The sequence below is a fragment of the Vulpes vulpes genome, chromosome 14 (assembly GCF_048418805.1).
Source record: "Vulpes vulpes isolate BD-2025 chromosome 14, VulVul3, whole genome shotgun sequence".
NCBI classification, from domain to species: domain Eukaryota; kingdom Metazoa; phylum Chordata; class Mammalia; order Carnivora; family Canidae; genus Vulpes; species Vulpes vulpes.
In genome coordinates this window covers 109,529,777-109,557,500 of record NC_132793.1, presented here as the reverse complement: position 1 = coordinate 109,557,500, position 27,724 = coordinate 109,529,777, and the positions used below count along the sequence as shown (strand labels likewise).

The window sequence follows — 27,724 nt, the reverse complement described above, 5'->3', positions numbered from 1 at the left end:
CCTCAGGGTGTCTGTGGCCCCCCGGAGGATGAGTGACCCCCCAGTAGGCCACCTGCCACCTGTGCCTAGCCTCCGGAAACCCCCTTGCTTCCATGAGAGCGCCAGCCCTAGCTCAGAGCCCCGAGTGCCTGGCCACGGGACTGGCTCTGTCTCCAGCTCTGCCAGCATGGCCACCACCTCCTCCAGGAACTGTGACAAGCTCAAGTCCTTTCATCTGTCCCCCCGGGGGCCGCCGACACCCGAGCCTCCGCCGGTGCCAGCCAATAAGCCCAGGTTCCTAAAGATGGCTGAAGAGGCCCCCTCAGAGGAGGTGGTCAAGCCCAGACTCTTCGTGCCTGCTGTGGCCCCTAGGCCTCCTGGACTGAAGCTACCCACACCTGAGGCCATAGCCAAGCCAGCAGTCCTGCCGAGGTCAGAGAAGCCACCCCTCCCCTATCTCCAGTGAGTTCATTTGGTGCTCATGCCCCTGGGACCCCTCCCCAACTGGCAGGTCCTTGTGCTGGTGCCCTGGCTGCCTCGTCTCTGGCATTCCCTGTCCATGATGGGGACCAGACAGCCCTAGTACAAGAGCAGGGAGGCTTAGGCTGAGCAGCCTCCCCTGCACCTGACCCACCCTTGCCCTAGAGAAATGTCAGCCAAGTGGGTGGTGGGCCTGGAGCCTGATGCTGCCTGGGGGAGTGGACGAGAGGGTCTCTGGGGAAATAAGCCTCCTCTGGGTGTACTGGGCAATCTGATGCCCCTGCAGGGTCTAGGGAGGGGCTGTCAGAGCTGACTGCAGGCTCTGGGATAGATGGTAGGGAATGGTAGGGGTTTGGGCTGTGAGCCCCTTGGAAATAGTATGCCACTGCAGGCCTTCCTGATCCAGAACTCTCCTTCCCAGCCCTGCCTGGGGCTCTTGAGCCACCAAGGCTGCCTCTGTGCTCTTCCTGATTGGGAATTTGCCAGAATGTGGAGTATGTTGGTGACTCACCCGTGAAGTCTGCTCAAAACACTTTCTTCTTTATTGCTGGGTGGTGTTGGGGGACTGGTGTGTTCCCCCCACCCCCATGCTCAGAGTGTCATTCATGCCAGCAGCCTGTGGTCAGCAATGTCTGGGGCCCCCAACCATGAAGGTTCTGAGAGCTACAGGGGCGAGCCTTGAGTGGGTGTGCTTACGCAGTACTCCCTGAACACCATTGACCCTGGCACCCTTTTTCCTAGGACTCCATTAGCTCTGTTGTCCATGGGAGGGTGCCATATTATGGTTCCATTTCATGAGGGGCCACAGTGGCGCAGACTAGGTCAGTTTGCCAAGTGCTTCGTGGCTGTCTGTACCAGGGCCAATCATCCACAGCCCAGCAGCCCACAGCCCAGAGTGGCCTCTTTGAATCCTCCTTGAAACCTTGGAGACTTTGGACCACCTGACCGCATGTGTGGGACGTGTCCTGTGGGCTCCGTCCACTCATATTCATCCATTCTCTGTGGCTCTGGGAGGGGCATGGTGTGGCCAAGGTCACAGAGCTGGTCAGCTGCAGAGGTGCTCCAGCCAGAGCCAAGCCGCCCCACCTCCTCCAGCCTGGGACCTTCTCCCACAGCGTCCAGAACACTTGTCTCTGGTGTGAGGACATCAGAGTTCAGGCCCCCAGGGCCCCTCCTGCCAGTGTCCTAGGCAGCCCAGAGCCCAGTTTAGGCCTCCAGGCCTCAGGCGATTCCTGTCGCCCCAGGGCAGTCAACAAGGGCCTGTCATGGGCCTCTGACAACCATCAGGGTGCATGGGGGTGGGGAGTGGAGGGTGCGGGGGGGGGGGGGGGGGGGGGTGGTGGCAGGGAATGACAGTGATGTGCCTTCCTCTCCTTGCTCCCCTCCCAGGAGGTCACCCCCTGATGGGCAGAGTTTCAGGAGCTTCTCCTTTGAAAAACCCCGACGACCCTCAAAGGCCGACAACCCTGGTGGGGAGGACTCTGATGAGGATTATGAGAAGGTGGGGCCCAGATCACAGCCATGGTGGGCGGCCGAGAGAGAGCTGCTGGCCAGGGCAACGCCTCACTGGGTATCTTGAGAAGGAGCCCCAGGTCGCTGGAGTTGGGGAGGGCAGGAGCATGGTGCAGAGCCCCAGATCTGGGCACAAGTTGGCAGCCTTTTGGGGGGTGTGGCAGGGGCTGACTGCAAGCACCACCTGACTCTGATTCTGACCTTGACCACCACTGGCCTCTCCAGGTGCCGCTGCCCAGCTCTGTGTTTATCAATACCACGGAATCCTGTGAAGTGGAAAGGTTAGCACCAAGCCCTTCTTTTTCCAAATCCTTATTTTTGCAGACACTAGGCTCCCTGCATTTCTTTCTGTTCCCCTCACTTGCCTCGGTGCTGAGCAGTTGCCAGCAGGTACATGGCCTTGAGTGCGCAGTGCCATCAGCCCGGGCCCAGCACAGGCCAGCCCTCCTGTAGCCTGCTGCTCTTGGAACCTGTGTTGCAGAATAGTGAGAAGACTGAAACCCACACTGAGGAGTGGGGCTGGCGGGTCCCTGAGAGACTCTCTGAGGACAGTCCATTTGTTGACGCACCTGTCTTTTTTTAGGCTGTTCAAAGCCACAAGCCCCCAGGGAGAGCCCCAGGATGGACTCTACTGCATCCGGAACTCCTCTACCAAGTCAGGGAAGGTAAGTGCCCCAACAGTCACCCTGTTGAGCCCAGGCCCTAGGGGGACTGCTGCATTGTGCTGGGCTCCCCTGGCTCTCCACACACCCTGGCTGACAGCCAGCAGAGCGCTTTGTGGTATAGACATCACTTCCCCAACCTGGGCGCCTCAAGCACTCCTGTCTTTGGGGTCTCTGCCCAGCAGTCCCTGCCCTGTCTGTTGTCAGGAACTGAACACAGTCTGCACACCGAGGGTGATGGTGGCTGGCCCCCCAGCACAGGCAGGAGATGGGAGGGAAGTGCAGGGGAGGGCTCCCAGAACTCTAATGGGGCTCGGGTTTTTCATGTGCTTTGAAGGGGAGGCTCTTGGGGCAGGAGAATTGCAAGAGTCGGCTGGCTGTGCCTCTGCTCCTCCGAGGGTGAATTGCATGATTTCACTGAGCCTCACTTTTTTTGGGGGGGTATTATTTATGTATTTATTGATTTAAGTAAGCTCTATGCCTAACAGTGGGGGTCAAATCCACGACCACCCCAAAAATTTTAAAAAATAAATCCACGACCCCAAGATCAAGAGTTGCACGCTCCACCAACAGAGCCAGTGAGGCACCCCCTGTTCTCCCATGTATGTCTAAAATGGTCCTAGGGTGAGCCAGGTACCTGCTGCTGTTACTCGTCTCCTCAGAGAGCAGGGAACTGCCCATTTCGACCCTACTGTCGGTGTTCCTCCCTAGGTTACCGTAAGAACCCCAGGACCAGCTGCGAGGCCTCTGCCTCCCCATCCATCTGTTGCTTCTTTCCCTGCAGGTTCTGGTTGTGTGGGATGAAAGTTCCAACAAAGTGAGGAACTACCGCATCTTTGAGAAGGTGGGCAGGCCGGCCCCCTCCCAGGGCCCTGGGTGGGACAGGAGGCTTCAGGCGCAGAAGTGACACAGGGCGTCTAGGAGCCTGCCTGACTGTCATCCTTGTTGCTGAGCGCCCTGTGTCACAGGAGACCCCTGTTCCCCAACCCTACCTCTCTCTCTCCTTTCCAGGACTCTAAATTCTACCTGGAGGGCGAGGTCCTGTTCGTGAGTGTGGGCAGCCTCGTGGAACACTACCATACCCACGTGCTGCCCAGCCACCAGAGCCTGCTGCTGCAGCGCCCCTACGGCTACACGAGGCCCAGGTGACGCCTGCGACACATGTTGCTGGGCAGAGACAAGCCACTGGGGCTGTGACCCCAGGCCACCCAGATGTGACAGGCCTGCATGGGAGGATGAGCCAGAGTGAGCGCCATGTTCCGATCCAGGGCCTCCACAACAGATACCTTGTAGAATCTGCCCAGCCAGGCCCCACTCAGCAGGCTGGGTTCATGGGGCTAGGCTAGGCTCTGCACTGCAGAGGACTGGGGGGCTCTCCTGTGCCATGCAGCCCACCGTACCCCACCTCCCAGGAGCCTGGGGTCCCAGGACTGAGCCCTGCCTGGACTTTGTGGAAAAGAACTGTGGTCATCCCCGCCCCTCCCCAACTCCCCTACCACACTAACCCTACACTGTGTTGGGAGCTGGGCAGGACTGGGGTATTTGGGGTTGAGGGCAGGGCTGGCCCCCAGGAACTCTAAGACCAGGCTCCAGGATGGGCCACTGATGTACAATAAAGCAAAGATGACCTTTGCCTCAGTGGCCAGGGCTTTGTTGAGAAGGAGGGGATGACCAGCCTTACTGAGTACCCCCACCCACATCCAAATGGTGACTCTAGCAGCTCAACACAGGAAGCCACAGGAGTGGTAGTCTTCAGGGCACAGGTCGTTAAAGAACTTGCTCTGGGTGTATAGCTAGTAACCCAACAGGACCCAGACTCAGGCAGTCTAGACTCAGCATAATCTCTGAAGTGCTATAGGCCAGGTATAAGGCAATTGGACTGTAGGGCTGAAAGGTCCCCACATCTATAGTTAGTGGTTCCTAGGACACAGCTGGGTACACACTGGCTTTGGTGGGGAGCTTAGAACCCTGTTGGAGGCTCCAGGAAGACTTCTTGGAGAAAGTCTTGGCCACAGAGGAGTGTGAAGAGGCTAAACGTGGGTGAAGAGGGTGGTCCCCAGATGCCTGGTCTTCTGGGCAGCACCCAGCCCAAGTCTGGCTCTGGTCGCTCCTCTCTGCCTGCTGTGGAATTCCCTCGTCCATGTTCCCTGGCATGACCATCCAGGCTGGATTGTTGTGTATGTGTAAAAACAGACTCAGCTTAGGGTCAGGCCTGGCAGGGATCCTAAAAGCATCAGGTCATCCCTGCACCTCATGTTGGGAAAGAAGTTTGCTGTGTGAGATTCAAACCCAGGACAGCACTGTGTCCCCAGCCAAGGATTCACCATCTGGAGAGGGCCCTATGTCTGCACTTCCTTCCCCTGTACCCCTGGGCATCTTTTGGGGGATGGGGTGGTGTACTGGAGGAGGGGGAGGGATGAGGCCACAGTGGGTGGGAGAGGTGCTGGGGGGATGACAGCCATCTGCTTCCAGGAATCAAGTGTCCAGCACTGTCACTGCAGATGTTTCCTCTCAATCCTGGCAGGGGTGTGGGGGGTGGGTGGAGGTGTGTGTGTCAGCAGGGGCACTGTCCAGTTTCGGGCATTCCACTCCATCTCTGGGAACCAGCAATCCCTCCTTCCTGCGGTTGTAGTTCTTTGCCCTCCCTGCCCTGAACTAGCATGGGGAGCCCATGGAAGCATGCTGTTCCCTCCTGTGGCTGCAGCTTCCCTTCCTGTAAAAATTTGAAGGGGGGATTTGGACCAGAAAAGTGGCTTCCAGTCAGTGCCTGGGGCGCTGCTTGCTAGTGATGCGCTACCGCATATGGGATACTTTATTACTTCTACCTCACATGTGGCCAGCTTAGTGGCTAAAAATTTTAAGACTCCAGAGCTGGAAGGCGTGGGGGGATCTGGGGCCCAGGGCCAGGTGATAGGTCCTCTGGTCACATCTTAGTGACAGCTGAGGCCTGTGACTGCCCAAAGTCCACCCTAGGGCCCGAACTGGCTTTACCTCTCCTCCCAGGCCCTAAACCTGTCCAGGACAGACTCCCACCTGTTTGTGAACTGCCCCAGGGGCCCAGGGCCTCAGCTGTAAGAGTGTGTGCTGCGGGGTTCCAGGTATGGTCACCAGCATGAAGGAGGGGCCAGAGGGATCTGCTCCCTCCTGAGAACTGCCATCAACATTCTATTCCTCATTTAATGTTGGAAGGTGTTTACCACTTGCCAAGTATCTCCTGGGCTCCAGGTGCTGAGCCCCATGGGTACTGACATAGTTTGCTTGGAGAAGATGCTGCTGCGTGCCCATTTTACAAGTAAGAAAATAGAGGGTCAGAGTTCTGGATCCAAGTTCCAGGTGGGCTACTTACTACCATGTGACCTGTCCTCTGCTGCTCTGAGCCCAGATCCCAGTCCCTGCCTACCTCCCCATCTCCCCTCAGGGCTTCTGACAGTCATGTGGAGGGTCTACACAGTTCTGGGTGCGCCCTGGGGCCACAGCCCAGTGCAGGGGGAACAAAACTGGCCTGCCTTCCTCTGCTTTGCTCCCTGGGCCCGGTTCTGGGATAAGAGGAGGCCTAGGACCTGCTTCAGGTCTTACAGATGGGGAAGCTGAGGCTCAGAGAGTCTTCATTGCCTTGTTGAGCATTACAGTGAGTTCAGAGATAGGTCCAACTCCTGGGCCTGAGGAAGGCCCCAGACCCTTTGGGAAGCTGCTCCAAGCCAATGACTGAACATAGTTTTACTTTTACAGTTGATCAGAAAGAGTGAGCTACTATACCTTCTGTTAATAGAGATTTTTATTGTGAACAGAGATGCTTTTAGAACCAGAAGAGACCTCACAAAACAGATCTGGAGGGTGCCTGGGCAGCACAGTGGGTTACAGCTCAGGTCATGATCTCAGGGGCATGAGATCAAGCCCTGTATTGGGCTCCACACTCAGCGTGGAGTCTTCTTGAGATCGTTTCTCTCCCTCTCCCTCTCTCTTTCTCTCTCAAATAAATAAATCTTAAAAACAAGTCCTGAGTTGTTCTGGCCCCTGCCCCAGCTCTGAGTCATGTTGCGGACACGCCCCCTGCTGGTCCAAGGAGGCTCTCTCTGCACCCTGGTGGGACCTGTGGCCGGACAGAACACCAGGGGAGAGGAGGCAACAGCCTGGGGCCTAGGGGCTTCTTCGCCCAGTGCCCACTGGGACTGGCCTCCTGAAGGAGGTCTGGAGGACACGAGGGACACACAAAGGAATATGAGGCAGAGCTGCCACTTACACCAAATCCATGTGTCTCTAGAGGAGGGCAGTGAGGGGAGGACCTGTCTCTGGCTAGGACCCCGTGGCATCGAGCCCCTCACTTGCCACACCCTGTTCCCTGTGTCTGCCTGCCTGCCCTATGCCTCCCCCTGGAAATGACTGCCTGATGGGGGGGAACTCAGAGAGGGCGCCAGTCCAGGGGGGCAGTGACCTTCAAGGTGGTCAGTAGTGGTTGTCCCCCATTAGGCTAACTTCTAGCAACACTCCCACCAGAGGGAGAGTCTTTTTTTTTTTTTTTCAATAGATTTTATTTGAGAGACAGCACGAGGGAGGGAGGGAGGGGCAGAGGGAGAAACAAACTCCCGGTTGAGCTTGGAGCCCGACACAGTGCTCAATCCCAGGACCCCAAGATCATGACCTGAGCCGAAGGCAGACGCTTAACCAACTGAGACACCCTAGTGCCCCTGGATGGAGAGTCTTGAGACACAGAGCAGACCCCAAACCATCTACTTCTTCAGACCTTCCTTTGCTCCTCACAAATCCTTGAAGGCTGCCTAACATCCCCCTCCGGCTTCAGCTCTGGTCATGCTCAACCACTTAGAGCAGAAGCACACTCCTTTTTCGTTTTATTTCCTGTACAGCAAAACACACATTCAGAAAAATGAGTAAAGCACAAATGTGCAGCCTAAAAAGTTGCTATGACTTGAACATTTTTATGATCCTACCAAGGATCTCCAGCCCCCATGTGCCCTACCCATCACAGCACTGCCCCTCCTGTGTCACCAGCAACCCCTGCTGGGTCTTTGGGGAGGTTCCTGTTCTTGTTTTGCTATAAAGCCTTCACCACTCTATACATCCATCACAGTGGTTTCCTGTTTTTGTATTTTATGTGAATGGAATCATAGATGAAAGCTTTGACACCTGGCTTCTTTTGCTCATCATGTCTTTGAGACCCATTCCTCCTTTCCCTTACCTTCTCCACTTTTGGATTGAGCAGCTTTTTTTTTTTTTTTTTTTAATTTTAAAGTCATTCTACTTTCCTCTTCTAATTGGAAAGTTATACAGTCTATTTCTGTTCTCACCTGAGTCTAGAGGAACAAATATTTTTACCCTCTTAGACAACATAAGGACTTCAGGTGACTTTGGCACTATCGATCTCCTTCAATACCTGATATCACTGTATGTATCTAATTCTGTATTGTTGTTATTTAACTCCCATCCAAAAGGAAAGAAGGAAGGAAGGAGAAAGGAAGGAAGGAAGGAAGGAAGGAAGGAAGGGAAAAAGAAAAAGAAAAAGAAGAAAGAAAGAAAAAGAGAAAGAGAAAGAAACAACTCCCATCCAAGACAGTGTTTCTTAACTTTTTTTTTAATTCATGTGCAACACAGAGAAAAACAGAGAGGCAGAGACACAGGCAGAGGGAGAAGCAGGCTCCATGCAGGGAGCCTGACGTGGGACTCGATCCCAGGTCTCCAGGATCACGCCCTGGGCTGCAGGCGGTGCCAAACCGCTGCACCACCAGGGCTGCCCTTTTTTTTTTTTTTTCTAATTTTTAAAAAATTTATATATATATTTTTTATTTATCAAGACAGTGTTTCTTCCCCCCCCCCCCCTTGAAAAAGGAAGGGGTATTTTAATAGTATTAAAACTTTTGCAGGACCCCTGAGTGGCTCAGTGGTTGAGCCTCTGCCTTCGGCTCAGGGCATGATCCCAGGATCCAGGATCGAGTCCAACATTGGGCTCCCTGCATGGAGCCTGCTTCTCCCTCTGCCTATGTCTGCGCCTCTCTCTCTCTCTCATGAATAAATAAATCTTAAAAAAAAATAAAACATTTTTATTGGGGCACCTGTGTGGCCCAGTCGGTTAAGCATCCAACTCTTGGTTTTGGCTCAGGTTGTGATCTCAAGGTTATGAGACTCATCATGCTCACTGGAGAGTCTGCTTGAGAGTCTCTCACTGCCCCTCCCCCACTGCAAAGAAATAAATCTTAAAACTCTTTTATTATGCTAAAATATATGTAATATAAACTTTACCATTTTAGGGGCACCTGAGGGACTCAGTTGGTTAAGCATCTGCCGTTGGCTCAGGTTATGATCCTGGCATCCTGGGATCGAGCCTTACATCAGACTCCCTGCTCCGCAGAGTCTGTTTCTCCATCCTCTTGTTCTTGCACTCTCACTTTCTCTCCCCTCTCAAGCAAATTAATAAAACCTTAAAAAAATAATAAATGGCCTTTAAAAATTTACCATTTTAAATGTATGATTTTGTGGCATTCAGTATATTCTCATTACTGGGAATCATCACCACCATCTATCCTTTGAAGTCTTGCTCCTGTAAAGCAGAAACTGTCCCCATTAAACAGCTCCCCATTCTCCCTACTCTAGGCCCTGGTGCCCACTATTCTATTTTGTCTCTGAATTTAATGATTCTGACACATAGTTGGGCAGTAAGCTCAGTTGGTTAGAGTGCGATGCTAATAACACCAGGGTCGAGGGTTCACTCCTTGTACAGGCCAGTACTTCATCTGTGCCCACTTGAGTAGCACATGTACTAAAATTGGAATGATACAGAGATTAGCATGGCCCCTGCACAAGGATGAGTGTCACTACTCTGGGAACCTCATATGGGTGGCATTGTCTTGTCCTTTTCTGTCTGGCCTATCTCACTCAGCATAGTGTCTTTAAGATTCATCCACATTATAGTAGGTGTCAGGAATTCCTTCCTTGTTTTATTTTTTTTTAATTTATTTTACATTTTTAAATTTAATTTATGATAGTCACAGAGAGAGAGGCAGAGACTTAGGCAAAGGGAGAAGCAGGCTCCATGCACCGGGAGCCCGATATGGGATTCGATCCCGGGTCTCCAGGATCGCGCCCTGGGCCAAAGGCAGGCGCCAAACCGCTGCGCCACCCAGGGATCCCTCCTTCCTTGTTTTAGAGAGAGAGAGAGAGAGAAAGCATGCGCACACATGCGGGGGCCAGGAGGGGCAGAGGTAGGGGGAGACAGAGAATCTTAAGTCGTGCATTACTGCTATGCCCCATGCATATTAGGCCCCATGCCTGGCACAGAGCCCCATATGGGGCTCAAGCTTATGACCCTAAGATCATGACTCGAGCAGAAATCAAGAGTCAGATGCTTAACCAACTGAACTACCCAGATGCCCTAGATTTCCTTCCTTTTAAAGGCTGAATAAGATTCCACTGTGTGGGTGGACCACATTGTTTATCCATTCATCTGACAGTGGACATTTGAGTTGCTTTCATCTTTTGGTTATTGTTGTTTTTTTTTTAATTTATGACAGTCACACACACAGAGAGAGAGAGAGAGAGAGAGGCAGAGACACAGGCAGAGGGAGAAGCAGGCTCCAAGCAGGGAGCCCGACGTGGGACTCGATCCCAGGTCTCCAGGATCACACCCTAGGCTGAAGCCTGCGCTAAACCGCTGAGCCACCAGGGCTCTCCACCATCTACGAATCTTTGGAAAAATGTTCAAGTCCTTTGCCGATTTCTTAACTAGATTGTTTGCTTTCTTGGTGTTGAGTCATAGACAGTTTTATTTATTTATTTAAATATTTTATTTATTTATTCATGAGAGAGAGAGAGAGAGAGAGAGAGAGGCAGAGGGAGAAGCAGGCTCCATGCAGGGAGCCCAACGTGGTATTCGATCCTGGGACTTCAGGATCACACCCTGAGCCAAAGGCAGACACTTAACCGCTGAGCCACCCAGGCATCCCTAGACAGTATTTTTATTATTTTTATTTATTTATTTTTATTTTTATTTTTTAGACAGTATTTTTAATATGTAATTTTCTTAGATTGGATTCTTTAGGAGCAAAACCTGAAATGGAGATTTTGTGCAAGTGATTTATAGAGGGAATGTTCTCAGGATAAGCTGAATGGAGGAATCAGGATAGGTTGAAGTAAAAGGAAAAAACAAAGGATGTTAGTGGTCTTGGCTGGAGTCTAGCTTTAGCGGATCCCACAGGAAGCTCTGGAGTATGAATTGTCCCACAGTTGGTCCTGCCTTGAGGTCAAGGCACCAGCCTCATGGGCCCCAGGGTCAGCCAGTTAATTGGCGCTCCAAGTAGAGAGATGATCTCCTGGGCTAGGGCCGTTAGCTGCTAACACTCACAGCACTCAGGCAGGGCCCACTCCCAGCTCCAAGCCAGAAAGAGCATCTGGGTAGGGCCCCACCAGTGACCACCAAGTCTATCCCTTGAACTGCTCACATCTACTTCTTCCTCACATTAAGTTCACTCCATTCAGACACAAATTCTGCAATATTCTAATGGGTCACAGTATCTGGGGGAACTTGTGAGAAATGGGTAGAGGATGAACTGCAGTTTACCGCCAGGCCACAAATCCTACTGAACATCTTCCTTTTCTGCCCTCCATTCTGGATTTCTTCACGCTCACACTTTGGCTTTCCTAGATTGTTCATGCCTGGGGGCTGAGCTCCTGGGAGGGCATGTTGCCATTCTTGCTTATTTATGGTTACCGGGTGTGGGAGCACCAAAACATTCCCATTCCCCTGAATGCCTGCTCTGATTGCCTGAGCACCATACACATTCCTGCCTGCCCACATCATGTGGCAGGTAGCCCTACATACTCCCAATGATGAGGGTCAGTTATCCCTGGCAATACAGTTACTCCCTTCTCTGCCTACTGATCTACTAGCACGAGTTGTCCCACTTGATCAGGGGCAGTCATAGTTTCAACATGATTATGACCCCTGGTGGAAATGTCCTCTTAGGTGACTTCTAGGATCAAGGGGATCAAGGTTGCAGAACAGGAAGCACAAATTCCTCAAGCAGGTCACTGGGTATTGTACATATTAGGGACACAGCATAAAGTGGTTATTGATACAGTGTATATACTGCTTCCTCCAGGAAGGCTAGCATTCCACCTCCCAGGTGTCATCTCCAAGTTGTAGCCTCATCTGAATCTCCATGTGGCTAGCCCTTCATTCTACCAGCAACTTCTTTTTTTTTTTTTAATTTTTATTTATTTATTTATGATAGTCACAGAGAGAGAGAGAGAGAGAGGCAGAGACACAGGCGGAGGGAGAAGCAGGCTCCATGCACCGGGAGCCTGATGTGGGATTCGATCCCGGGTCTCCAGGATCGCGCCCTGGGCCAAAGGCAGGCGCCAAACCGCTGCGCCACCCAGGGATCCCTCTACCAGCAACTTCTGAATGGTGCATATTTGGTCAGAATGGTGGGTTCCTGGTAATATGCCCATTGCCATACCTACTATGCCATAATGCAGGTCCTTTGGTCACTAGGCAGTTATGTGGGATTCCACGTCAGCCAATCAGACACTTTGTGAGCTCTTGATAGTAGCGCTTAAGTATTGCAGCAGAAAAGGCAAACCCACATCCAGATACATGGCAGTCTTGGTGAACATGAGTTATTGCTCTTTCTAGAATAGAAGGGATCCAGTGTAATCAACTTGCCAAAAGTAGCTAGTTGGTTCCTGCAGGGAGCTCAGTCTTGGTTTCTGATGGTGACAGGTTACATTTGGCAGTGGCAGTAGCTGGGTCATCCTTGGTTAGAAGGAGCCCATGCTTTTGGGCTCATGCATAGCTTCCACTGTGCTACCACGATTACTTCATTGGGGAGACTAATGTGCCAGCACTACAGGCACAAGAGGGCAGAGCCTGGCTTATGCCCATTAGTCAGTCCATTCTATCGGCTTGGTTGTATAGAGCCTCTGTGGTGGATGCTCACTGGTGAACATTAACATACAATACAAAGATCTTCACTCTCTGTACCAATTCCCATAGGCCTGCCAACATGCATTGTCCTCAGACCTTTTTATCTCTCAACTTTCAGATTGCTCCTTTCAGGGTCCCAACAGGCCAACTAAGCCATGTACCACTGTCTATGAGTTCAGGCTACATTTCCTGCCACACAAAGTGAATGGCCCAGTTCACTGCCTGAAGCTTTGCCTATGGGGGTGACTGCCTCTCACCACTGTCTTTCAGGGAAGCTGCTGAATGGGGATACAGTGCAGCAGTAGGCCATTTTCAGCCCATACCAACATATTGATCCAACCTTCCTATGAACCAAGCACTTGCTTTTTGCTCCTCTGTCACCATGTCCAGGGAATCCCTGAGACAATTGGTGATAGATGTTGGTGCTATAGTGGTAGGTGACAAAGGATCTGGACCACCTACATCTGCATCTACACGAAGCCTTCTAATCCTGGATCTGCCCCTTAGATTATGATGTCTCTACCTGACTTTATGTTTTGGTAGCCTGATGGAAACAAGTGATGGGCAATTCTGGCCTCTGAGTCACTTCTGATGTCCCATGGAAACTTTCCATCTACCAGAGCCCAGTAGCAAGCCAGAAGTTACTTTTTGAGTTGCTTGGATCTGTGGGTTTGTAGTTTCCATCAAATTTGAAAAGACATATCAGCTATTATATTTTCAAATAGTATTTGTCTTCTTCCCAACGCCTGCATCCATTTCCAGGGACTCCAATTACACATTAGGCCTCTTGAAGTTGTCCTACAGCTCACTGGTGTTCTGTTTGTTCTTTTTAGGCTCGTTTCTCTCTGTTTCATTTACTTTTTCTATGTCTTCCAGTTCACTTCTTCTTTTGCTGTGTTTAATCTGCTGTTAATCCCATTCAGTATATTTTCCATTTCTGATATATTTTCTTTTAGAAGCTTGATCTGAGTCTTTTTTGTGTCTACTAAAAAAAAAAAAAGAGAGAGAGAGAGAGAGCTGTCAGTGTCCCTTCTTGAAAGACAGCTCTCTTTTTTTTTTAGATGGGAGGGGGGCAGAGGAAGGAGAGGGAGAGAAGCAGACTCCCAGATGAGCAAGGAGCCAGACCCAGGGCATGACCCTAAGCTCATGACCTGAGTTGAAATCAAGAGTCCCGTGCTCAACTGACTGAGCCACCCAGGCACCCACTTCACTGATAGCTCTTAAGTGCCAGGCCTTCTTCCTGGGTGCAAGGGAAACAAATGACTGATGTAGAATTGCAGAGTGTTGTCTAGAAGCGCTTGGAGATCAGAGGTCAGGGACTTATCCCTAGACAACATTCTTGACCTTTCTGTGGGCAAAGCCAAAGAGCTCCCTCCTGGGGAGGCCTGGGTTCCCTGCTGTTCTTCCCCCACCCAGCGCAGGGCCTCAGCTTCCTATGGTGTAAAGGGAACATGAAACCCTGCTTCTGTTTCCTGGGCCTCTTGGGGGCTCAGATGAAACCAGAGGGGGGAGAGGGTAGGGGCAGGTGCTGGTGTGGTCTCTAGGCTGGCCTCCAGGTCACTGGCAGGTGGCCTGATCTTGCCAATGCCCAGGCCTAGACTCTACTACTGTCCTGGTTCTGCAGAGGTGACCGGTGCTCGTTCATCCAGCACCGGCAGGCCAGGCCCTGGGCCCCAAGCAGCCACCCTGTCTTTGCGAAGCCTTATCGCCATCCACAGATCCCACTGCCCTGACTCCACCCTGGCTGCCAGTCCCAAACTCTGCAGTGACCCCGCCCGGCGAGGAGAGGGCCGGGTACAGGGTCCAAGAGTCCGCGTGCCGGAGGAGTGCTCGAGGTGGGCAGGGGGCGGCCCGGGCTTGGACGGCCCCTCTGGGCTGGAGCGTATCCCGGGCAGCGGGCCCGCAGAGGCCTCCGCTAGGGTCTGTCCAGCGACCACAAGCGAGCGCACGCGCGGTTCTGGAAGAGCGGGCGCCGCTGGCCCCGCCGCCCAGGGGTGGCGGACCTTCCGCAGCGGGCGGGGGGCGGGGGGCGGGCGGCGGGCGGGGCCACACCTTGAGGGATCCCCGCGGCCCGCGGCAGCAGCACGCAGGGCCTCCGCTCCTGCCCTCCCCCGCGCCGCTCGGGCCCCGCCCCCTCCGCGCCCCACCGCCCGGGGTCAGCCAATCGCAGGGCGCGTTGCTGGGCGGCGCGGGGCGGGCTGGGCCTACAGGGTGGCGCGTTGTTGGGCTGCAGCGCCGCAGGCCGCACCCAGCTCGGGCGGCGGGGGCAGCGCTGGAGGCTGAGGGGGCGGAGAGGCCGGGCGGGCCGGGGCTGCGGGCTAGGGAGCGCCCGGCGGACAGGGGGCGGAGCCGGAGCCGGAGCCGGAGCCGGAGCCGGAGCTGGAGCTGGAGCCGACGCGCGGCAGCCGCCCTCGGACCTGGGAGCCTGTGCGCTGCCAGCGATTCGCCCCTGAGGTGAGGCCCGCGCGCGGGGGCGGCGGCGGCGGGGCGGCGGCGGGGCGCCGGGGGCCGCAGGCCGGTCCGTGGGGCCTGCAGCGGCGGCGCGGGAGGCCGGGCGGAGGCGGGCGGGGGCGCGGGCCGCGCTGGGAGGGGCGGTCGCCCCTCGGCCGGCGGCCGTGACCCGGCGCAGGCAGGACCGCTCCCCGCGGACCGTCGGCGGCGCGCGTTCCCCGGTGGGAGCGGCGGGGCGGCCGGCGGGGGGGGGGGGGCGGGGCGGGGTCGCGAGCGGACGCTGGGGCAGCAGGTGCTGGCGGCCGCCGGGGCCTCGGCCTGCGGCTCCGGGCTCCGTGCGGCCCCTCAGCGTCGCTGCCCCTGGGCTCTGGGCGTTTGAGGGCGGCAGTGCTGCCCGCCAGACCTGCGTGCACACGGCCGCGGTTGTCCTGGAGCTTCTCGGTCATCCTCTCGCTCTTCTTTCGCTAACGTTTTCTGGGGGAGGTGTCAGGGCTTCGTGCTTTCAACAGTTACTTTTGTTTGTACTCTCGTAATTCCCGGTTCAGGATGTGTTTGTAGGTGATTTGTGTTGGCTTCATGCACGCGTACCTTCCGATAAATACGTTGGCTAACCTGAAAGTGCTGGCGGTGTGGTAGGTAATTTTATGCCTAAAGGACATAACGCAACTGGTGTATCCCTAAGAAGCGAAACACGTCTGAGAGCTGTATGCATTGTTGGTAAATGATTACGGAAAGATTGTTTGGGGTATATGTGGAAAATGGATTGAAATCTTAATGGGGAGGGGTGCCTGGGTGGCTCGGTGGGTTCTTCCTCCGCCTTCGGCTCAGGTCAGGATCCCGGGGTCCTGGGCTTGAGCTCCCCGCAAGCTGGGGGCTTCTCCCTCTGCCTCTCCCCTTGTTTGTGCTCCCCACCCCCTCCCAACAAATAAATGAAGTCTTAAAAAAAAAAAAAAGAAATCTTAATGGGGAGAAGAAATAGGCTTGCTGAAAGGTGCGCGCTGTTTCCTTTGCAAAACATCAGTCCTGCGGAGTGGGAGTGGATGAGTAAGAGTTCAGCAGGCGCCGGGAGGGGAGCGCGCATCTGGCCTGGGGGGTGAGTGGTGTGAGGGTGCGATTGTAAAATTCAGTCTCCAGTTAATGGGCTGATGCTAGCAGTGTAGAAATTATTTTTTAAAATCCGAAGTCATAATATACCCCTCGATTTCTGACTGTGGGGGAAAACTAGAATAGTAAAGGTGTTTTTTAAGGAAGTGAATGGTTTTGGCAGTTACAACTGCTTTTCAGAGTTTTTATGTGGTTTACAGCAGGTCAGCTGGTATGATTTGTTTTACTGCTTGTCGCTGGGTTTAGATTTTAGTCACACAGGCTCACTGAATGCCATGAATCTAAATTCTACCCAGTCTCCAAAAGATGGATAGTTTTCTTTCTAAAATACAATTTATACAGCTGACCATTTTTCTTTCAAGTCTTTGACATTACTTGATTCTGATAAGATTTTGTCTGGTGTTCAGCTTTGGGTTAACCGATTTTTACCACAAAAGCTGTTTCTTTAGATGATTATTAGTTTCCAGGTAGTTCTTTCAAATAGTCAAGTGTATTGTCTGAAAAGTAAATACTTGAAATGCTTTAAAACAGGTTGTTAAAAAAAAAAAATCACATATCCTATCAGTGTTAAAATTCATCTTGTCTCAATTTCTAACAGTTTGACAAAAAAAGGTATATTTATTATAGGAAACTTAAGAGTACCGATTGACTTACTTACTTTACATGTTGTCATGTACATGTAGCGAGAAGGGTGCAATAAGTCCCTGTTTAATCTCCTCCAGCTTCAGCTATTAACAGTTATTAACTCATAGCCAGTCTTTATCTGTATGCCCAAACCCAGATTTCATGTCATTTTAACTTAAATATTTCAGTGTGTATATCTATATACATTTTAAAAAAAGATAAACACAAATACGACTGTCACAAAAAATGAATAATTTCTCATTACCTTCAAATATCCAACCAATGTTAAATTTTTTTGATTGTGTAGTAGTTTTTTGTTTGTTTTTTGGTAAGAGTTTGAATCAGGATCCAAATGCTATTTGTACATTGTAACTTTTTTTTTTTAAAGATTTTTTTTTTTATTCATTTATTCATGAGACACAGAGAGAGACCGAAAGAGAGTCAGAGGCATATGCAGAGGGAGAAGCAGGCTCCATGCTGGGAGCCCAATGTGGCACCCCATCCTGGGTCTCCAGGATCACACCCTGGGCTGAAGGCAGCCCTAATCTGCTGAGCCACCCAGGCGTCCCTGTAACTTGTTTTAATCTTTTTTAAATCATCTTTTGTCTTTCCTTGCAATTTATTTATTGATGAAACTCTGTGGTTTGTCCTGTGGAGTTACACACAGTCTGGATTTTATTCTGTATTGTAGTTTAACTACACAGAAATGAATGTGCATAGGTAGATAAATTTAAAGGTGTGATCAAATTGAGATTTGATTTATTTTTGGCAACAAAAACCTTAATAGGGTAGTAGGCAGGTAATGATTAGTAGTCTTTCTTCTTGTTAGCAGCCCTTGATGCTCAATGCCTCCAATCATTATTTTATTTATTCATTTATTTAATTTAGATAGAGAACGCAAGCAGGGAGGGGCAGAGGGAGAAAGAGAGAGACTCTCAGGAAGACTCCATGCTCAGCGTGGAGTCCCTCATGGGGCTTGATCCCACAACTTGAGCCAAAATCAAGAGTTGATTACTTAACTGACTGAGCCATGCAGATGCCCCAGAGTCGTTATTTTATTAGGCTTTGGGAAATGATGATATTTTAATTCTCTAACTTCATAATTTATTAGCTGGAATGCTTCTATAAAGAGAAATGTCCTGGGGTGTCCTGGGTGGTTGATTTCAGTTCAGGTCATGATCTTGGTTCTCTTGGGTTTTTGTTTTTTTTTTTAAATCAAACATTACCTTTATTTTATTTATTTTATTTTATTATTTTATTTTATTAAAAGATTTTATTTATTCATGAGAGATACACAGAGAGAGGCAGAGACATAGAGGGAGAGGCAGGCTTCCCGTGGGGAGCCAGATGCGGGACTCCATCCCAGGACCCCAGGATTATGCCCTGAGCCTAAGGCCCCCACTCGACCACTGAGCCATCCAGGCGTCCCTTGGTTCTTGGGATTGAGCCCCGCACGGGGCTCTGTGCTCAGTGGGCAGTCTTTGGAGATTCTCTCCTAATCTCTCTGCCCCTCCCCCTGCTCTGTCATGCAGGTATGTTCTCTCTCAAATAAATAAATAAATCTTTACAAAAAAAAAAAAAAAAAAAGAAAAGAAAAATGCCCTCTCCATAATTTGGTTACCCTGATTTTAGCTCTTTTGGGCAAAGTAGGCTAAATGGTTAATTTGTTTGCAGTATTCACTAGTTCTCAAAATGAGTTGGGATACTCTAAAAGTGGCCAGTGAGTTGTGTATGTGTTCGTGTCTTTGTGAACTGGTGGATTTAAACATATTTGATATGGTTCAGTCCACTGTAGGTATTATCCTTATTGATGCTGAGATTGTCCTGTCTTTGTCCAATAAGAATCCGTTGTTTGGTCCTAAATCCTTTGAACACAACTCTAAAAGTCTTTGATCTTTCTAGTGTGACAAACTGCACTAGGCTCCTCTTATACATTTTTTCCCCCGTTTTTTTTTTTTTTTTTTTTTTTTTTAATGAAATGGTAGCCTTTGTTTTTATTTTTTTTTCTTTATTTATTTATGATAGAGAGAGAGAGAGAGGGAGGCAGAGACACAGGCAGAGGGAGAAGCAGGCTCCATGCACCGGGAGCCCGACGTGGGACTCGATCCCGGGTCTCCAGGGTCAGGATCGCACCCTGGGCCAAAGGCAGGGGCCAAACCGCTGCGCCACCCAGGGATCCCCTTTTCCCCCGTTTTTAAAGATTTTATTTCTTCATGAGAGACACAGAGAGACAGAGATATAGGCAGAGGGAAAGGCAGGCTCTCCATGGGGAGCCTGATGTGGGACTCCATCCCAGGACCCCAGGATTGTGTCCTGAGCCAAAGGCAGACATTCAGTCGCTGAGCCAGGTGCCCCCTCTTGTACGTTTTCTGTCCCAAGCCCTGGAATGATCCATTTCTCCAAGGGGCTTTGATTTCTTTTAATGAAAAATGACATTTAGTAATGACAGTCTGTGCCCTGGGGTTGTTCAGTGTTTCTAGGTTGATCATTGTTTCTAGGTCTTCCCAGTGCACAGATCACAGGTCACTACACAGAGTTCTATCTAATCTTCTTCTTTTTTTTATTTTAAGATTTTTATTTATTCATGAGAGACACAGAGGGGCTGAGGCAGAGGGAGAAGCAGGCTCCTTGTGGGGAGCCTGATGCAGGACTTGATCCCATGACCCTGGGATCACGACCTGAGCTGAAGGCAAATGCTTGACCACTGAGCCACCAAAGTGCGCCTCTACTTAACCTTCTTGATCTTATGCCAGTATCTTTTTTTCTTCTTTTTTTTTTAATTTTTTTCCTTTTTTTCTTCTAAGACAGACATCTTGATTCTAATTACTAATTTTTTAAGGCTTTATTTATTTATTTGAGAGAGAGAGAGAAAGCGCATGAGCGCACTGAGTTGGGGGGGTACAGAGGGAGAGGGAGAAGCAGACTTCCTGCTGAGCAGGGAGCCGGACTGATTTGGGGCCTTGATCCCAGAATCCTGACCTCCTGACTTGAGCCAAAGGCGGACCCTTAACTGACTGAGCCACCCAGGCGCCCCTAATTACTTATTTTATCCTACACTGTACACATCTCAGCTTCAGAAGAATACAAAAACTATCATCAATTAATAAAAATTAAATTTTTTTTGCATCCCCATTAGAGATAAAAAGATAGAGATAAAAAGTCAAATTACTGTGTTTTAAAGTCACTTAAAATATACTCTGATTTTGCTGTTGGGTGCATAGGTTTCTGGGGGTTTTATCTCTCAGTATTTAGGGATTACTTTTTAAAAATTTGATAATTCTGTAAAATATTAAAAGGCTTTCAAAGTCAAATGTATGGAACAAGGTATAGTCAAGGAAGTCGTCTTTCCCCTTAATTTTCACCCATGCCTCTTGTGGGTGACCTTTTTACATTTTAACTTTATGGTTACATTCAAACTTCCTCTTTATTAGATAGGTGGTAGTGTATTATACACATTTTTTCACCATACTTTAAAAGTTTTTTTTTTTAATGTGGTAAAATACATACAATATAAAATTTACCATCTTAACCATTGTAAATGTGTGGTTCACTGGTATTATATACATGCACATTGTTCTGCAGCCATCACTACCATCTATCCCAGGACCTTTTCATCTTCTGAAACTGGATCTTTGTGCCTAGTAAGCAATAACCCCACATTCTCTTCTGCTCCCAGCTCCTATCTGTGTCCTATGATTTTAACTACTCTCTCATATAATTGGAACCATGTGGTGTTTGTCCTTTGGTGACTGGCTCATTTCACTGAGCATAACGTTGTCAAGGTTCATCCGTGTTGTAGCATGTGTCAGAACGTCCTTACTTTTGAAGACTTAATAATACTCTGTTATGTAGATATAGCACATAACTGGAAAACTGAATTTTTTGGTACATTTTAAGTTGGTGTGATGTCATACTAAAATTCTACTGAGAAGATTCTAGCCTTTTTTAAAAAAAGATTTTATTTTTATTTATTTGCAAGAGAGTGAATGAGAGAGAGAAGGAGCAGGGGGAGGGACAGGGACAGAGGGAGAAGCAGACAGGGAAGCTGAGCAGGGAGCCTGACGCAGGGCTCCATCCCGGGTTCCAGGATCATGACCTGAGCTGAAGGCAGAGGCTTCACCGCTGGAGCCCCCCAGGTGCCCTGGTTCTAGCTTGCTTGCTTGCTTCCTTTCTTCCAAGATTTTATTTATTTATTCATGAGAGACACAGAGAGAGAGGCAGAGACATGGGCAGAAGGAGAAGCAGGCCTCCCTGTGGGAAGCCCAAAGCAGGACTCAATCCCAGGATCTCCGAGATCATGCCCTGAGTTGAGGGCAGATGCTCAACCACTGAGCCACCCAGGCGTCCCTAGCCTACTTTATTATGTGGTGGTTGACAGCTACCAGTAGTAAAGACTTCAGTTTTGCATTTTTCTTTTTTTTAAAAGTAGCTGCCATTTTAGCCCTTCAACTATAGCAGTACTGTTTTGGGTGAGTTTTAGCAATGTTCTTTTCTTTTCTTTCTTTTCTTTCCTTTCTTTTCTTTTCTTTTCTTTTCTTTTCTTTTCTTTTCTTTTCCTTTCTTTTCTTTTTTATTTTTTTAAAGATTTTATTTATTCATGAGAGACAGAGAGAGAAAGGCAGAGACATAGGCAGAGAGAGAAGCGGGCTCCATGCAGGTACCCCGATGTGGACTTGATCCCGGGACTCCAGGATCACGCCCTGAGCCGAAGGCAGAGGCTCAACTGCTGAGCCACCCAGACGCTCTAGCAGTGTTATTTCTGAGATGAAATCGTCTAACTCACTGACACAGTGAGTCCATTAATCAGTTATTTTTTAAAGGTTTTTTAAGAGAGAAAGCATGAGAGAGAGAGAGAGAGAGAGAGAAAGAGAACAAGTTGGGGGAGGGGCAGAGGGAGAAGGAGAAGCAGACTCCCCACTGAGCAGGGAGCCCTACGTGGGTTTGGATCCCAGGACTCTGAGCTCATCACCTGAGCTAAAAGCAGACACTTCACCAATGGAGCCACCCAGATTCCCCATTAATCAATTCATTAACGTTACATTTTAGTAATCTGTTTTTTCTCATGTTAACTGGTATTCTCTCACCCATTATCTGTGTAGGTGTTCATTGAACTCTGAGATATTTAAGATTTGCAGTCTAAAATATTAGACCTATAGAATTTAAGTGTGTGAAAAACAGTGCCTGTAGTAATAGTTATTAATGATGTTTTGTCAGAATCAGTTTTGTCAATTTTATCTTCATAATACATCCTAAAGCAGTCCTTCTGTCCCTTCTCCACTGTCACCACCTGGGACCCAGCAATCATCACATCTCCCTTGAACTTGCACAGCAGGCTCCACCTGGTTTCCCTGAGTCCTTCGTACCCATTCTCTACCTTTCAACCAGGGTGATTTACACAGAAGATAAATTAGATCATGTTCTGTCTTGCTTAAAACCTTTCAAGACTGATAAAAGTGGTCACCTCTAGGTACATGGAACTGTGTGGCTAGGGAATGGGGTGGGAGGAGAATTTGTTTTCACTGTATAAGCTTATTTATCTTTGGATATATGTTTCAGGTCATGTAGTTGGATTATGTACTCAGAATAAGATAGTCATCTCACAAAGAAATAAAAACCCAGTGACTTCGTGTTATATTTAATGACAGAATCCAAATTTCTTTCTTTTTTTTTAAATTTTTATTTATTTATGATAGTCACACAGAGAGAGAGAGAGAGAGAGGCAGAGACATAGGCAGAGGGAGAAGCAGGCTCCATGCACCGGGAGCCCGACGTGGGATTCGATCCCGGGTCTCCAGGATCGCGCCCTGGGCCAAAGGCAGGCGCCAAACCGCTGCGCCACCCAGGGATCCCAGAATCCAAATTTCTTTCTTTCTTTTTTTTTTTTTTTCCAAATTTCTTGATCTCCAAGTTCACTTTCTACCATTTTTCCACTTGCTCACTTATGCTGCATTTACAGTGGTTTTCCTGGAACCTAGCTCTTGGAATTTGGGAATCGTACATTGATCCCTTGCCTAGAGTGAACACTTATACCACTCTGCATGGCCAGCTTCTCTTTTAGGCTCTTCTTAAATGTCTCTTAAAGAGACTCTCCTTATCTGCCCTCTGTCAAATGGATTTCTCTTGTTATTTGCTGACTTAGACACTTCTGGTGTCCTTCATTTTTAATGATTTAGTTATGTGTTTACTCTTGTTTTTTTTCTTCCACAGTAATGATGCTTCATGAAGGTGGAGAGCATATTTATCCACTGTTTAAGCTGGCTCCTTTGTGTTTTTGCTAGAATGAGTTCTTAGTTATAGACGAGACCATGACACTTCCCTGCCTAGAGCTTTTCAGCGACTCCCCCTAGTCCATACATTCCGAGCTCCTGGAGCAGACTTCAAGGTTTGGCCTCTTCTCATATGTATCTCCATTTTTTTCTCTTACAACACTTTGGTCTTGCTTCCCACTGTGTTCTGAGCATGGTAACCTGGCACACAGTATGTGCCCAGTAAATATTTGTGGAATGAATGATTTTAAGACTCAGTCTGTTTAAGTCTTTGGGAAATTAAGTCACACTCTTGGGAAAAGGTTAGCTAAAAACATGAGGTCATAAGCTTCAGGGAAGGCTACATAAAGAAGGTAGAGTTTAAACTTATCCTTAAAAAGTGGGTATGGTGGGTAAAGGGGAAAGTACCATTCTGTGAAGGAGAAATGGGAGTATATGTGTGTGTGTTTTAAACATTTTATTTATTCATTTTAGAGAGAGCATGAGTGAGAGGGGTAGAGAGAGAGAATCTCAAGCAGAGTCCACGCTGAGTGCAGATCCTGCTGAGCTCAGAGCCCAATGTGGGGCTCAGTCCCAGGACCTTGAGATCATCACATGAGCTGAAACCAAGAGTCAGACGATTAAGCGAGAGCACCACCAAGGCGCTTCAGAAATATTTTTTAAAGACTACATTTTTTGGAACCATGTTTTATGGCAGTGAGAGTACACATGCAAATCGGTGTGGGGGAGGGGCAGAGGGAGGGAATCCCAAGCAGATTCTCTGCTGAGCACAGAGCCCTGCTGTGGGGGCATGACCTGAACCAAAATCAAGAGTCAGCCACTTAACTGACTGAGCCATCCAGTTTCTCTGATTATCTTTTTTCTCAGATGAAAAAAACTGAAGGAGTTTAAGTGGTTGCCAAGGTCATATAGTTAGGTGATGGAGCTGGGATTGAGACCAAGGCTGTCTGATTCCATAGATGATGCTCTTAGCCACCAGGCTGTGCTACCTGCCTTCTCCATACTTGCTCAATCCTAACACTTTAGGCACTTGATTGTATTGATTGGTTCTGGTCTTCCCCAGGAGGGTAAGAGCTGTATTCCCTGAGTCTAGCACAATGCTTGGCACAGAGCAGATCCTTAAGACATAGTTACTGCATGAATGATCTTCAGTTACATTTTATTTTATTTTATTTTAAAGATTTATTTATTTATTCATTCAGAGAGAGCGAAGAGAGAGGCAGAGACACAGGCGGAGGGAGAAGCAGGCTCCCTGCAGGAAGCCTGATGTGGGACTCGATCCCGGGTCTCCAGGATCACACCCCGGGCTGCAGGCAGTGCTAAACCGCTGCGCCACCGGGGCTGCCCTTCAGTTACATTTTAAAAGCTTAGTTGTGAGAAATAATGTTCATGGCAAATTGTTCAAGATGGTGTGGCCCATCTGTTTCCTTAAAGCAGTGGTTGGCAAACCTTCTGTAAAGGGCCATATAATAGACATTTCAAGTTTTGAGAGTTGTAGGGTCTCTGTTGCAACTCCTGAGCTCTGCAGCTGTCACAGGAAGCAGCCATAAGTGATAGGCAAATGGATGTGCATGACTGTTCCAATAAAGTAGTCTTTGTGGACATTGAAATTTGAATTGATTTCCAGGTCTATTATCTACTGTTATTTATGTTTAATATTGTTATTTTTTCAAACTTTAAATATTAATCTTAGCTTGTGGCCCTTATAAAATCAATTGGCCTGGCAGGTGGTCATCATTTGCTGATTTACACCCAAAGAATAAATTTTATCATTAGATTGAAATAGACCTCTCTCTGGAACTGAATTGTTTTGTCTGCCAGTGCCCTTTGTTCTCTTGCGCCGTTCTTTGGTGTCCATTAAGGAGCATGTAGAAGAGACAGTGTTCTGAAACACGGTGTCATATTGGTTGTAGGGCAGTTGTTGGGAGTCTTGTCCATTATAATAAGTGGAGAAGAAGACTGTCCTTTATTTTCATTAAGAAATCTACTTTATTTTTCTTTGAGTAGAATTCTCTGCTTCATCATTCTAGCTCTATCCCAGAATGAACTTTTGTATTTTGTTTTTCCTTTAGCTTAATATATTTCAGGTGTGGGTTAATAGAAAGCTATATGGAGTAAGGAAGACTTGGTTACACCTAGCTGTGTGATTTTCTTTGCCAAATTAACCTTGTGTCTTGAATTGTAAAAGAGGAGGACATCTTTCCTGCCTCACATTTGGCATATTTATGGGGTTAGGTATAATGTAAGTGAACTGGGAGCACTTTACCTGGCCCAGAGGTTACTGTGGATTCTCTTAGGTGCACTCCCAACAGATACTTAGGGCTTTTGGGTCTATGACATTGTACTAAGAAAGCAGATGCTCGTATACTACATCTGATTTAACCAGATGAGATGCTGTGTTTCAGAAAATGAAATGTTTGCAATTAGAAGGTGCTATTGCCACAGAAGTTTGGTACACATAAGTATAGATGTGAGCCAGCAGGTTCGGAGCTCAAAACCTTTGGGCTAACTCTTAAGTTTTACTTTTTCAAAAGGTGTTGCTTCACTCTCTTTTTGCTGCATCATTTCCTCCAAGAATCTGCTGTCATCTTAAGTTTTGTTTTTTTATATAATGTGTTCTTTTTCTCTGGATGCTTTTAAGACTTCCTTGTCACTGGTTTTGAGCAGCTTTTTTTCTTTTTTTTAAGATTTTTATTTATTTTAGAGCACGAGGGGAGGGACACAGTGAGTGGGAGAGAATCTCAAGCAGACTCCACACTAAGCATGGAGCCTGACATGGAGCTTGATCTCACAACACTGAGATTAACTGAGTTGCATGCTTAACTGAGTGAACCATCCAAGTGCCCCAAACAGTTTTATTTTGATGTGCCTTTGTGTGCATGTTTCTTGTACTTGTGGGATTCGTTGAGCTTTTTCTTGGATCTGTGGATTTATAATGTTCATCAAATTTGGGGAAATTTTGGGTGTTGTTTTTCACATATTTTCCTGTTCCTTCTCCATGTCCTCTGCTTTGAGGGCTTTGGTCCCATGTATGTTAGACCATGAAAAGTTGCCCCACAGCTAACTGATAACTCCTTTATTTGTCTTTTTTCTGTAGGTTTCATTTTGGATAGTCTTTATACTGTATCTTCACATTCACTGTTTTTTTTTTTTTTTTTCCTTCTGCAGTGTTCAATCTGCTGTTGTTCTTGTTTAGTGTAATTTTTCATATTAGACATCCTGGCTTTCATCTTTACAAGTTCTATTTGTGTTCTTTAAAAAAAAAAAATTTCTGTATTTGACAGAGCAGGGAGCCCAATGTGGGACTTGATGCCAGGGTCCTGGGATCATGACATGAGGTGAAGTCGGACGCTTCACCCACTGAGCCACCCCTGTGCCTCCTATTTGTATCATTTTTATATCTTCCATTTCTCTACTTAAGGTTTTGAAAATATAGAATATATTTGTACCAACTGTTTTAATGACCTTGTCTGCTAATTTTAACTTCTCTTTCAGTTCTAGGTTAGTTTTGATTGATTTATCTCCTCAGTCAGGGTTATATTTTCCTGCACTTTGCTTGTTGGATATTTTTTTTTTATTGGATACCAGACATTGTAAATTTTATTATACGTTCTGTTATTTTTTATTTTTTAAATTTTATTTATATTTTCGTTCTGTTTTCAATAGTTATTTATTCCTATAAGTATTGATGTTCTGTTACATTAGCAACAGGACTTTAAAATTTTCCTTGGTGAAAAATTGGTGAATTGTGACATTTTCTTTTTATGTAAATTAAGTTCTCAGCCTTCTTGAGAATCTAAATTCACTAAAAAAAAACCCTACTTACCTATGAGTCCTATATTTTTTGTTTTTATTTTCCTCCTTGCTTTGGGAAGTTATTTTGGCAAGTGGTAGGCATGTCCTTTTTTAAATTACCTATCTTTTAAAGGTTTTCAAAGCTGAATCCAAGATTTGGTTAGTAACAGAGGTAAATATGCTAATAAACCTTTAGTTTGGTCAGTGCTTACTGGCTATCATATGTCTCCTTAAAGTAGTTAGGAATCTGAACATAGTATAACATTAAACTTTAATAGAACTGTTTAATAGTTAATACTTATTCTGACCTACATGTAGGAAATATGAGTTGGAGAAAATGAAGGCGAGCAAGTTTAATTCATTTTGCCTTTTGTGCTTTATTTATTCCAGAAGTGCCTTTTTATTTTATTATTATTTTTTTTTATTACTTTATTTTTTTTTTAATTTTTATTTATTTATTTATGATAGTCACAGAGAGAGAGAGAGAGAGGCAGAGACACAGACAGAGGGAGAAGCAGGCTCCATGCACCGGGAGCCCGACGTGGGATTCGATCCCGGGTCTCCAGGATCGCGCCCTGGGCCAAAGGCAGGCGCCAAACCGCTGCGCCACCCAGGGATCCAGAAGTACCTTTTTAAACAATTGTTATGACTAATGTACATTGTTTCTCATAGCTGAAAAGTGTTCAGTGTATATTGACACTTTAGTTTAAAAGTGTTCAGTGTATTTTGACAAGGTTTTTTTTTTTTAAGATTTTATTTGTTTATTCATAGAGACAGAGAGAGAGAGAGAGGCAGAGACACAGGCAGAGGGAGAAGCAGGCACCATACAGAGAGCCTGATGTGGGACTCGATCCTGGGCCTCCAGGATCACGCCCCGGGCTGCAGGGAGGGCTGCCCACAAGGTGTTTTTTTTTTTT

At 48.0% G+C, this 27,724-nt stretch overlaps 2 protein-coding genes, 1 long non-coding RNA gene and 1 other non-coding gene across 65 annotated transcripts in view; 3 read left to right on the top strand and 1 right to left on the bottom strand.

Moving 5' to 3' along the window:
• SH3BP2 (SH3 domain binding protein 2) overlaps positions 1–4,266 on the top strand; it is a 34,585-nt gene extending 30,319 nt beyond the window's left edge. For 5 of the 13 annotated variants that reach the window (XM_072737689.1, XM_072737691.1, XM_072737690.1 and 2 more), the window contains 6 exons: positions 1–441; positions 1,849–1,960; positions 2,197–2,252; positions 2,555–2,636; positions 3,418–3,477; positions 3,645–4,266. The exon at positions 1–441 is cut by the window's left edge and continues 214 nt beyond it. In XM_072737689.1, the coding sequence (XP_072593790.1) occupies positions 1–441; positions 1,849–1,960; positions 2,197–2,252; positions 2,555–2,636; positions 3,418–3,477; positions 3,645–3,782 (889 nt within the window). In that variant the 3' untranslated portion in view covers positions 3,783–4,266. The remainder of the gene's footprint in view (positions 442–1,848; positions 1,961–2,196; positions 2,253–2,554; positions 2,637–3,417; positions 3,478–3,644) is intronic. The other 8 variants (XM_072737694.1, XM_072737692.1, XM_072737687.1 and 5 more) reach the window with 3 other exon arrangements.
• Positions 4,267–9,378: 5,112 nt separating this feature from the next.
• LOC112923538 (U6 spliceosomal RNA) lies at positions 9,379–9,481 on the top strand. Its single transcript, XR_003235696.1, has one exon. It is a non-coding gene; the product is annotated as a U6 spliceosomal RNA (small nuclear RNA).
• Positions 9,482–11,338: 1,857 nt separating this feature from the next.
• Positions 11,339–14,702, bottom strand: LOC140595491 (uncharacterized). The gene is made up of 2 exons (XR_011997157.1): positions 14,620–14,702; positions 11,339–13,552 (listed from the first exon to the last, which is right to left on the bottom strand). It is a non-coding gene; the product is annotated as an uncharacterized lncRNA (long non-coding RNA).
• A 57-nt stretch (positions 14,703–14,759) lies between these two features.
• Positions 14,760–27,724, top strand: part of ADD1 (adducin 1) — an 89,293-nt gene continuing 76,328 nt past the window's right edge. For 14 of the 50 annotated variants that reach the window (XR_011997150.1, XR_011997147.1, XR_011997144.1 and 11 more), the window contains exon 1: positions 14,880–15,021. The gene's annotated coding sequence lies outside the window, so the exon portion shown is untranslated. Of the gene's footprint in view, positions 15,022–15,153; positions 15,240–15,271; positions 15,651–27,724 lie in introns of those variants that run through there. The other 36 variants (XR_011997152.1, XR_011997149.1, XR_011997148.1 and 33 more) reach the window with 15 other exon arrangements.